Consider the following 12570-nt stretch of genomic DNA (forward strand, 5'->3'; position numbering starts at 1 on the left):
TGTTTTTGTATCCAGTTACAAAGATGCACAATAGCAATCAAATTTAGTATTACTGTGAAGATGTATTCAGTTATAACAGTGCACAATAGCAACAAACTTTAATATTTAACAAAACCAGTTGATGACTCCAACATTTTTAAAATGCACAATAACTTATTGCATAAAATTAAAAGCAAAATAAAACTGAAAAAACTCTACATGTTTCAGCAGAACATGTCACACCATCTTCAGGAGACAAGAAAATACACAGAAAATTTCATATATATACTCAATTAAATATACATGCTCAATTTGCATATTGTACAGTGGTGCCATTTCCAGAACTTTACTTCTGTGGACCAGGATATCTCTATTCAAAATCATTTTATTTTTAGTAATTTGTAATAATTCTCTTACATTTAATTAAATTTTTGATTTTACTTCATTAAATATTTGTACATTGTCCCACTCAGTAATATGTGAAGAGTTTGCTTAATGTTCCACCTATGCTGATTCACTAGTTTTTAATTTATCAATGGTATATTTATGTTCTTTAAATTGAAATCCCAAACTTCTACTTGTCTGTTGAATATAACCTAAACCAGAACTACAAGAAATTATATATACATTGCACATTATACCTTTTCTTCTATTTTGTCTTTAACACCATTACTGAGATAAATTCTAGAGGTGAAAAAAATTTACTGGCTAGTAATCTATTCTTGAAACAATATAATACTTTTACTTGAATATATAAATAAAATTTCCTGTGTTTTTTCTTGTCTCCTGAAGATGGTGGAGCATGTTCCACCAAAACATGTAGTTTTTAAAGTTCTATATTGCTTTTAACTTTGTTTTAACTTTATACAGTACATTACTGTGCATTTTTTAAAATGTTGGAGTCATTAACTGGTTTTATTAAATCCATGTCGAATATACTGAACCTTAATATTAATGAAGAGTTAGTGAGAGAGGTTATACATGATGACATTAAATTCATTTCAAAATACAAGCTTCTTGTAGCAAATTATATATGCAAAAAAATCCATAAGATCCTCAGATTAGACTTCAATAAGTTTTTGTAATACAGTGTACAATGTTATACAGAATTTCATACTCCTTTATTTACCTGAAAAAAAAAACAAATAAATTCAAATATGAAACCATATTTGATATCTGGCAAGATATACTAATAATTTAGGCTAGTGTTTGTAATCTGTTTTTTGTAATCATTATAGCTTCTTACATTTGAAATTTCATAGCTTAACTAAAAAATTCTTCTACAAACAAAGTTGAAAGCACTAAAGAGACTTTCTCAAAATGTTTCATTAACTCTGACTGAAAAACTAATTTTTATCTCACTAATACAGTTGAATTGAATTATATGCTCTAATAAAAATATCACAAAAGCATGTGAATTGGACTTTGCTATGATGCAGTTATTAATAAATAAAAAGTCCACAATATTTTACAATAATAAACACCTAAATGCAGTGATTCCATTCCACCAAAGGAGCATTTCTCATTTTTCACCATTTTATGAAGCTGTGGTATCCTGCACCCCCTCATGAAAATTTCATAAATTTCCATTCAAATTAATTATATTAAATGTATAACAGATGAAATAGTTTTCTTATTTTAATTATAAAGTATCTAAGTCATATTAATTTTTAACCATATTAAAATATTGAGTCACAAACATTAAGATTTAGCTAATTAGAGAAAGAAACTGTCTATTTTTTGATGTTTTCTCTCTCTTCTATTTTCTATTAATTTAGCACAGGGATATGATTATTTGAAATTCAACATATGGCAGAAAAATAAACAACATAAAACAATATACATTCCATCTTATGACAAGTAATTTAAATAAAACCTTAACAATGACATCAGGAAACTTACTGAATAACAAGTAGCCCCTGGTGGTTCAATAGTAAGCTTAAGAGCTCATAACACTAAAAATCAATGTTCAATACCCATGATGGACATAGCACATAGACAGCTGGACATAGACATAATTGTGTAGCCATACACTTAAAAACAAACAAGCTTTACTAAGAAATTAGTTACTAAGGTATACAAAAAGATAACATCAACAAACATTTGTTATTACCAAACATTTCCATTCAACAGTAATGGAATTCTGCAAACAATAAAGTAGTCACAGAATTAACTATAACAGAATTTAATATCTTGTAAAGAAATAAATATTGTGACAACACTAACATAAGCTATTAGTTATTTACAAAAATCTTAATTTGTTACTGCCATTGTGTAGTAATATTAATTAATATTGGCAAAATGAAAGAGAATAGTTTGACAAAATTTAATCTTTTCTGACAAAATATATCAGTATCATCCTTACAGTGTCTTCCAAGCAAAGAACCAAATTAAAAAAAAACTAAGAAAACGTTGGTAAGGTTCACGGTAATTAAAATATAAAAAAGCAAGAATTTGTAACTGATTTCCTTTCCAAGGAATTCAGCACTTCATTTAATCTGTAATTTAGTTTTTAATTAATTGATGTGAGCTAAAACAAATATGGTACAAAACTTTAATAAGACTTCTAAAATAAAATCACACTTCAGTTAATTTATACACATTTATCACCACAATTTGCTTCCAATTACATATTTTTCAGTTTCACTATCTTCTAGTAACAACAATGTCGAATGCACTTCACTACTCTGGATTACTTGACATACAAAATATTGAATGACTAAGATTATCACATTTAAATTACCTTTCAGTTTTAAAAGTACATAGCCCCCTGGTTGGACAACAGTAAATTTACAGATTTACAGTGCTAAAATTTGAAATTTAATTCCCTGCAGTGGACACAGCAGATCGCCCAATAAGGCTTTGCTCTAAACACAAATAAACAAGGAGTAAATAAAATAATGTATTTTGATTCAAAATAGTTTCAATGATTACACATAAAATAAGCACTTACACACTTCTTGAATAATATAATGTTTGGTTACATATATTTTTAGAAGTTTTATCTCCATTATTGTTTTTTTAAGTGCTTTGTAGTTTTAATCTAGGGTTTTTCCTACATTAAATTGCAAAATCTTCAGTGAGGAAAGCGAATGCTCATTTTCTCTTCCACATCTGTCCTCTCCAATGATGTACAGAACTCTTCAAATGAGATCATTCTGTCCCCATCCATGTCTGCTTCAATGATGGTTCTGTCGGCAATACTTGCAAGCTGAAAGTAAGCATAAAAAATGTTAAACTTTTTAATACTTTACCTTATCAGACTGAAATTCCTTTCCTGTGTACCGAGTATTCTATACGACTTGGAAAAGTATAACATATAGGTATAGTTTTAAAATGATTTAATTTATGCACCAGCAATTATTGGACAATATTTCTGTTATGAGGTCATGAAAGGATCAATTTGTTTCAGTTAATAATGCATCCACAACCATTAATCATCCATTCCAAAAATATTAAAATACAAATTAATGCTTCATATGAAATACAATAAAAAATAAAGGTATCCTTAACCAGCAGCTCTTACCAACATATCCTACCTACAACCAACAACTTACCCATCAGTAAAATACCTGTTATTCTTTGTTAATGTGTCCACTATCAGCATTTACACTTTCTGCTATTACTAAGTGCATATTATTAAGATAGCTACATGGTGCTATAACAAATTACTATTAGCAGAAACATGTCTATAATAAACAGTCTTATTATGAGCTACACATCCTTTCTTTAACAATATTAGCTATCATTTGGCACCCATCTTTCCTTAAATATGTATATAGGCAGCAAATGCATACTGTTCCTTTTATGTCTGCAGTTACAAAATATACATCTGTTCCTTTTTGAACAATATGTATTTGTCCCTTCTATAACAATATAACTATCCACAGCAGGTACATATCTGTCTCTTATGTCTACTATGAGCTGATACTTACATGTTTCTTTTATAACTACCAATGCCCGAACCATCAACAAATACACATCTATCCCTCCTACACCAATATAATTACAATCATTAAAAAAGTACATGTCCCTCTTGAAACAATAAGTCTATCCTCAACAATTACACATCATATCTCATCTATAATAATCAGTGTGTCAATTACTGGCTATTACCAACCTGCTCTTCAGGGGTATTGGATCCCACCAACATATTTAGCACAACCAGGAGCTCACCTCGAGATATCTTTTTGTCATTGTCAGTGTCATACATTCTGAAAGCAACTGAAGATATCAAGAACAAAGAATTAGTTCCACATACATCCTTGAAGAGTGAGTTAAGTTATATTCATATACAATCATTTAAGTAAGAAATATTTGATAATTGCATATCATGAAGTACAAAACAAGCTTTTCACCAATGTTTTAATAAGAATACATACAAACATACACATGTATGTAGTTGCAAAAAAATTATCTTGATGATCAAAGATTACTCGTTTTCTATTAAATATACACAGAAAATAAGGTTATGAAGGTTAAGTTGCAATCATTGTCATGGTTAGCAGCCTATGTGATCATCTAATCTAATCATCAATTAGTTACATTTTTGTTGTTATTACTATATACTAATTACTAACTAATTTTTATCCTATGCTTCATCTGCTAACCTGCTGCCATCTTCAGAGATGTTCTGAGAAATGCTGTTCTACTGGTGGTAGTGGTCAGGATTTTATTCTGGGTCTTCTTCATTGAGAGACTGGTGTGTTATTCACTTATCTAGAGTACTCCTCCATTAGGACTTCATCAGCTAATTCATTTAAATGTTTTAAAGAGGAATACTCAGATTTTCCTGACTTCAATGCTAGGTTTACTGAATGTGTTTTTAGTTTGGTGGATTTTAAAGGCTTCTTTTATCTTTATATTTATGGTGATGGTCTATTACAAATAGATTGTATGTCTAGTATGCTTCTGCATTCTAACTTTTATTGGTCTTTTTATTTCTACAACATATTGAAATCTACATTCACAATGAATTTTGTAAATAGTGTTTTGCCTTTCTATTGGGTCTTTAGGTAGTTTGGTTTGTAATTACTGTAATCATAATGTATTGTGGGTTCTGAAAACTGTTCTGACTTTGTGCTGTTTACATATCCTCTGTGTTTTCAAAGAGGCCTTTGACATAGAAAAATATGACTGTATATCTGTAATTTTCTTCCTGTATATTCTTGAAATTTATCTTTTTTATCATGTGTCCTATGTATTCATTTTTAAGGAGAGTTGTGTGATGTCTTTTTCTTCCTTCATCTTAGAATCTTCAGCATTTACAAATCATCTGGAAATTATGCAGTTTATGATGACTGGCTTTATACTGTTGGGGAAGATTTGATTTATAACAAGATATTTAAAAGAAATACACAGGTACTGGTAATTATGTTGACTACAGATCAACCCATCACAACATTGTATAGACAGTCATCATAATCTGCTTACATCCAAAGTAAACAATGCTTATACTGTCAATATACTAATATGAAGGAATAAATACATACACTACAATCTAAAACCCTCCTTTACAATGTATACCCAGAACACTTGATAAAGAATAAAATAAAGATTGTAAGTACTAAGAATAAGCAGGAATTCAATGAAAAGCAAAAACGCCACTTACAATATTCCTTATACAATACAATGAAGGAACAAGAAGACCAACAAAAGTTAAATGTCAGAAGCATAAGAAACATAAAAGACTCAGGAATACCAATCTATCTGCAATAGCCCATCATGACAGACTAGAAGATCATCCAATAAATTATAATAATACTAAAATAATAGGACATGAACCACAAACATGAAAAAGAAAATTAAAAGAATCTTTCAACATCTATTTAAATGATAGCACACTCAGTCCACCTAGCATAGAAAAACCTGGATACCCTCCCTTGAAAGCATTTACACCAGCTTGTTCATTGAACTCCCAATGGAATAGATTCCCAAAAAATGACTGAAAAACACACCAGCCTCTCTATGAAGGTGACCCAGAAAAAAATTAAAGCAACTACCACCACAAAATCAGTCCTTCTCTGGATATGCCTGAAGATGGCAGCAGATCAGTAGCCAAAACATAGATGATAAAATAGATATGTATGTGGTGAGAGAACCTCCCAGGAAAGGTGCTGTCTGAACAGTCTACCTTCTCTGGAATCCAAATATCTACCCATGCATTTGCTGTGTGTGTGTGTGTGATGACCCCTGAAATTGAGGAGAGGATCCTGGTGGTTGAGTGGTGTCAGGGACACTGCAATACACCACTTTGGTCTTGAATGATTGTAGATGGTTGGCCCTGAAGTGGCCTTCCTGAGATCATTCTGCTAATATTATGTGGCTAGAGTAAACCGAGTGTCAGTATTGGATGTCCTTAACTGGTGTTGTGGTCCTTATGTCTGGTGCTGGTGTTTTGATACAGTGCCCATGAAACCCTGGCATGGCTGCAATGTCCTAGTATGACAGTGTATCATGTCCTCCATGGTGGGTGAAGTCAGTGCGTACTGAATCTTTTTTTCAGGAATAATCCAAAAAGTAATAATCAAAATAAAAACAATAATTGGAAAATGACCACACATGAAAGACTGTTCGATAATCACAATATCCAACCATTCCTGTACCTCACTTTCTGATTCTTCATTCATTATCAGAAAAATTCCTAAACAATAATTGGAAAATGACCACAGATGGAAGACTGTTCGATATTCACAATCTCCAACCATTCCTGTACCTCACTTTCTGATTCTTCATTCATTATCAGAAAAATTCCTAAACAATAATTAGAAAATGACCACAGATGGAAGACTGTTTGATATTCACAATCTCCAACCATTCCTGTACCTCACTTTCTGATTCTTCATTCATTATCAGAAAAATTCGTAAAGTACTGTGCAAAAGTGTACTTGACAGTGTTTGGGGAGCATTTCAAGTCTGCAGCAATTTGTTGGAGAGTCCAACCAGCATCACGTAAAGCTTTTATGCAAAATCTCTGCTCTACTGACAATTCTCCAGGCTTTTTGGGTCATAGCATGACAAAAAAACTTAATATACATTGTGAAACACTGTTTTTATCAAGGTATATTTGTGGAGTGCTATTATATTGATTTCTTCTAGCATATACTGGTACCATATGCTAGCTTCTTTCTATATAGTTAAGACACTGCATGGGGTACCATGACAGTTATTTCAGACCCTAAGTTTGATCAGTATGTTCATTCAAGCAGAAACCTTATGACATGCCCTTGGTAGAAATATATGGGATTTCTAAAGAATGATAAGTATTTTCACCATGCCTCATTCAATTGTCAATAGGAAACAGTGAAGCATTACCATAGTGTTGAAATTTATATTATATAATGGCATGAAAGAATTAGCCCCATAAAATGGAAAGAGTGATAAAATATTATATTTTCCTAACACTTTTGCACAGTACTGTATATGTCTCCCTTTTGCATTCAGAAGGGATTGGAGGGGCTCACCAAGTCTCCTAAATCAGTCAAAAAGTTATGATATGGGGACATTCTTGGTTGAAACATCCCAACCACAAGATAGTGAACTCCTCTTGAGGTTGAAGTCCATCAGGGATTTACTTACTGAAGTTATTTCCCATGCTGGAGTGACTGTTAAGAGGGATTTCCTTAGCATCCCTGAATTGGAGATTCTAATTCATTTCTCCAGCAAAGACACTTTGGCTGTCTGGCATAACTTTGCTTGAAAAGATGGAATAATGCAGCCAACCAATATTCTTATTTTGACATTTACATCACCTCTTTCACCAGCTACTGTGAAGGTAGTTTATCTGAACTGTAAGATAAGGCTCTATATTTATAACCCTCTCAGATGTTTCCAATGCCAGCAGTCCTGACACTCTAAGATACCTTGTCATGGTTCTTTAACCCTTTGGATGTTATAATTAGAGATATCTGACTTGATATCTATAGCCTTTTGGTGTGACAAGTGGATTTATCCTACGGTGTCGCAAAAACTTATCCTCATAGTTCGACAATGAGGATACTCACACGTCATTGAATTTCTTGCATTAGTACCGAGCATGAGTACATCACTGAACAAAAGCACAAATAGTAGATTTTGATCTACCTGAAATTTAATTATGCACTCAAAGGGTTAATGTGTGCTCATTGTGGTGGCAAAGGCCATAATAGTTATGAGTGTCAACTGGACCCACATTGCATTAACTGTAGTGGTTCCCACACCTCCTGCTTTTGCTTATGCCCTAAGTGGGTGGATGAAAAAGAGGTACAGCAGTTAAAGACTGTCAACAACATTCAAACATTTATTATCCCAAAGCATGGAAGTTATTGTCTCCTCTTCCAACTTAAACATATGTTGCTGTACTTTCTTTCACTGTTGGGGTTGGAGTGCAGACAGATGTCTCTGTTCCTCCCACACAGTCTTTCTCTAACCATGTTAAAGGTCTTTTAACTTACATGGGTAGGCTGGTAAACTAGTCTACATCTACAGCAGAATTCATTGAATGCTCACTTTGATACAGTGAAACTGTTGTTTCTCTTCTTATTTAGATGATATTAAGGCCTTGATTGACTCTTACCATCCTCTGTGCCTCTCGTTATAGAAGACATTACCAAGACCAGACAGTGCTGTCACCTTTTGGCAATTTTCTTTGTACAGGAAAGACAGATGATTTCAAAGTGGTGTGGCACTGCTGGTTGACCATCAAGCACACACGTTGTCTGTATCACTCAATACTCCACTGAAGGCTGTTGCCATCCATGTCTCTATTGGTTTTATCATCACAATTTGTTCTCTTTATCTGTTGTCAGGAAGGGAGGGGATTATGATCAAGGGGACCTTGATGACCCTACTGAACATTTGTCATCTCCCTTCTTCATCTTGGGAGACTTTAATGGATACAATCCACTCTTTGATGGCGCCCTAATTGATGGGAGGTGTTGTTCTGTGAAGTATATGCTCTAAGATTGTATCCTTTCTCCATTCAGTACTGATTCATATACATATTTTCATGTCCCTAGTCAGTTGTTTACTGCCATAAATTTATCAATTTGTTCCCCTTCTCTTCTTCCTGGATATTCTTGGAGGGTGGACAATGACCCACAGGGCAGTGCTCATTTTTCCATCATTGTGAAGGAGGTTAGCAGCCACATCAATGTCATCCAACTTGTGTGTTGCTGTGGAAGCCAGAGCAAACTGACTAACTCTCTTTCACCACTCTTTTGAAGCTTGATCCTGTTGTCATTAACCTCTCTATTATTAATAATTGTGTAGAGACAATAACTGGTTGTACTGTCCAGGCAGCTGTTCATACAATCCCTAAAACCTTAACACATTTGCAAAAGTATTTTCATCCATGTGGACTCCTGACTGCCAATGGGCACAGAAGGTTCAGAAACCAGTCTGGGATATCCTCCACAGATATCCTTCTCTTTACAACTACATGGCCTTTCAGTAGATTCTGGCCAGCAGATTCCACCAAAACATGTGGAGTTTTTAATTGTATATTTTGCTTTTAACTTTATACAATAAATTATTGTGCAATTTTTAAACATTAAAGTTCTTACTTATTTTATGAAATCTGTGCACAAAATGGTTATAGAATATACTGCCAGAAGGAATCTTGGATTAATTTTACTTATGATATTTCTTTGACCACCAGTTCAAAAATCATTTGAGACAAGATTCAAAACGTTAGAAGTATGTTTACCTCCCATTTTCTTTTGATCTTGCATTTCAATGGCCAAGATGTTGCTGATTTTCCACCGTGGGGAGTGCTTATCTTATCACTCCAGCACTTCCACCTCTTCCCCTACCTTCTTGGCCATCAAGTTACAAGTCGAAAGATCACTAACATTTTTTCAAACTGATAGTCTCTGTGACTATAATTATAGTCAACCATTTATGCTTGTAGAAATAATGATTGCTCTTCATCGATCCAACAGTACATGGGTTGGACCAGATATTATTATGAAATGCTGCACCATCTTTCTCCTCCATATTTTGATCTTCTGGTTGTTTTTAATCAGGTTTGGCAGGACAACGATTTTCCAGATACATGCTATAGGGCCATTTACATCCCTTTTTTCTAAACCTGGAAAGAATCCAAAGATTACTTCTAACTATACACCAATTGTTTTGACTAGTTGTCTTTCTAAGAGTTTGGAGAAGATAGTTAGTGATCATCTTGTTTGGTTCCTGGAATCAAACAAACTCCTTTCACCACTCAGCATGGTTTCCACAGACAGACCTCCACAGTGGACCACCTTATTCAACTTAAAACATCAATCAGAAGTTTTCCTTGACAGGGAGCATCTTGTATAGATTTTTCTTTATTATATTGAGAAGACTTACAACACTATAAGTAGATTTGGCATATTATAGGACTTTCATTCCTATGGGTTACATGACCATTTACCCATTATTATTTGAAATATTTTTAAGTAATAGGTCAGTCCAAATATGTGTGGGTTAGACATTATTCCAATCCTTCACATAGAAACTTGGAGTCCTTAAGGGTTGTAACTCAGCCCAATGAATACTGGCACACTTCTGTAATTCCTTTCTGTTCATGTCACAAAGTGTTACTGAGTTACATTCAAAATTTAATTAAACCACTTTACTATAAATGTATTTTAATGAAATTAGCACTATCAAGTAAGTTATTAGTTTGATAGAGTTAAATTGCATTTAGGTTTTATTTATTTATTTTAGTTAATTATGTATTACTTATATTTTAAAATTCACTTTGTTCCCCAAGACTTACACTACTAAGCAAGGACAAAAACAGGACCCGTTAACATGAGTTGACATAAATAATCAACAGTAGAGAATAAGAAAGGAAAATAAAACATTAAAAATTAACTATAAGTGAAAAGGTAAAGATGCAAAAATAAATATATGACCCAAAGAAGATATTTTAAGATTAATCAATGAAGAATTAAAAGGTATGTACATATTTCTTAATTTTAAACATTTCATTGCACTGTATGTTGATGATAATAGCTGGAGTTATTAATATGGAAAATGAAAATATAAATATTTACCAAAGAAAACTTTGATATTAATTTAGGAGGTTTTAGAGATTATGCAAATGAAATGTGACAACTGTAAGATAAAAAATAGTATTTTTATACTTAACATAAAAATCAACTTGCAGGTGAACTATTCAGAGTCTGAGTGCAAACGAATTTTTAGTAGAAATAGTAGAAAAAAATCAGAATTAAATATTTTATTTTTCTGTAACCACATACTTTTAGGGAAATTCTTGTCAAATTTCAAATAATTCTATCCACTAGTTTCATTTTTGGAAAGAAATACAATGACAGCAATGTTAGGTACTTACAATGTACTTAGTAGCCATGGGATTAAGTGTTACACTTTTCAGTATTAAGATCAATGCTATCACTGAACAATTTCCTCCTTCAGTTGCAAATACCCTCTACGCTGATGACTTTCAGATTACCTGTTGGTCATTGAATATGGAGTTTACTGAGTGGCAGCTTCAGACTGCCCTCACTCACTTTTTAGGGTGGACCATGGTTTCACGTTCTTGTCATCTAAAACCATTTGTGTGCATTTTTGCTGCCAGTGGGGATTGCACCCTTATACAAAGTTCCACCTGGGTGGTGCTGTTAATCCCATGGTGGCTCAGACAAAGTTCTTAAAACTTTTCTTCAACCTTAAATTTACATTTACAACACACATTAAGCAGCTTCACATCAATTGTACAAAAGTACTGAACATCTTCTACTTCTTGGGAAGTGGATAGATGTTCCATGCTGAAGATCCATCATGCCCTCATTCAATTTCTTTCATTTGTTGACCTAGAAATATTATAAGGATTACATATTTCTAATTTAGAATCAACTGCAATCTAATTAATATTTTGTGTTTGTGAAATTGTGTGTCTGTGATTTTCTCCCACAGTTTTGGAACTAGCAGTGACCACACTAAGTCCTATGAACCTTCACTTTACCTCACAATATGCTGCAAAGCTCCAATCCTTACCACAGCATCCCACCTGGCATTGTGTTTTCATACCTTAATGGGCTGTGCTTCTTGGAAATAGGCTGTCTACCATTCCTACATTTGGATTTCATATCTGTGCACAATTGACTGAAGTGAGTTTGACATTGGATGATAATGCTGAATCCAGTTATCAGCCAATCCCACCATAGCTTGTTACCATTCTCACTTGTGACTTTTCTTTGAGTCATATGAAGAGGTCAATTACTCCTGATTGGAAGTACTGTGTTCTCTTTGCTGAATATCTTTAGAACCATTCTTCTGTTTCCATTTTTATGAATGGTTTGAAATGTGGTGACTTTGTGGGCTCTGCCACGGTTTGCTCGCAGGATCTCCACTATAAATTCTGTGTTCACTGCCGAGTTGTAGAGAATTTTTCTTGCCTTGGATTATGTAAAAGCTAAACAGTACACTTACTGTACTATATATATGCTCCTTTACAGCTGGAATTGCTTAATGTGAGTTTTCACCTGGTTCTTCTTGGCATTTAGAAAAGATTAACCCATTTCTATTCAGTTTTTCTGACAGTTTTGCTCACAGGATCTCCACTATAAATTTTGTGTTCACTGCCGAGTTGTAGAGAATTTT

General features: G+C 33.3%; 1 protein-coding gene across 1 annotated transcript in view; it reads right to left on the minus strand.

Annotated features, from left to right (window-relative positions):
* Nucleotides 1-809: 809 nt before the first annotated feature.
* LOC106461359 (calcineurin B homologous protein 1-like) overlaps nucleotides 810-12570 on the minus strand; it is a 21024-nt gene continuing 9263 nt past the window's right edge. Inside the window, exons 4-5 of the mRNA XM_022388298.1 lie at nucleotides 4100-4203; nucleotides 810-3190 (exon numbers count right to left, since the gene is read on the minus strand). Of these exons, the coding sequence (XP_022244006.1) occupies nucleotides 3056-3190; nucleotides 4100-4203 (239 nt within the window). The 3' untranslated portion in view covers nucleotides 810-3055. The remainder of the gene's footprint in view (nucleotides 3191-4099; nucleotides 4204-12570) is intronic.

This window comes from Limulus polyphemus, unplaced genomic scaffold (assembly GCF_000517525.1).
Source record: "Limulus polyphemus unplaced genomic scaffold, Limulus_polyphemus-2.1.2 Scaffold943, whole genome shotgun sequence".
NCBI classification, from domain to species: Eukaryota; Metazoa; Arthropoda; class Merostomata; order Xiphosura; family Limulidae; genus Limulus; species Limulus polyphemus.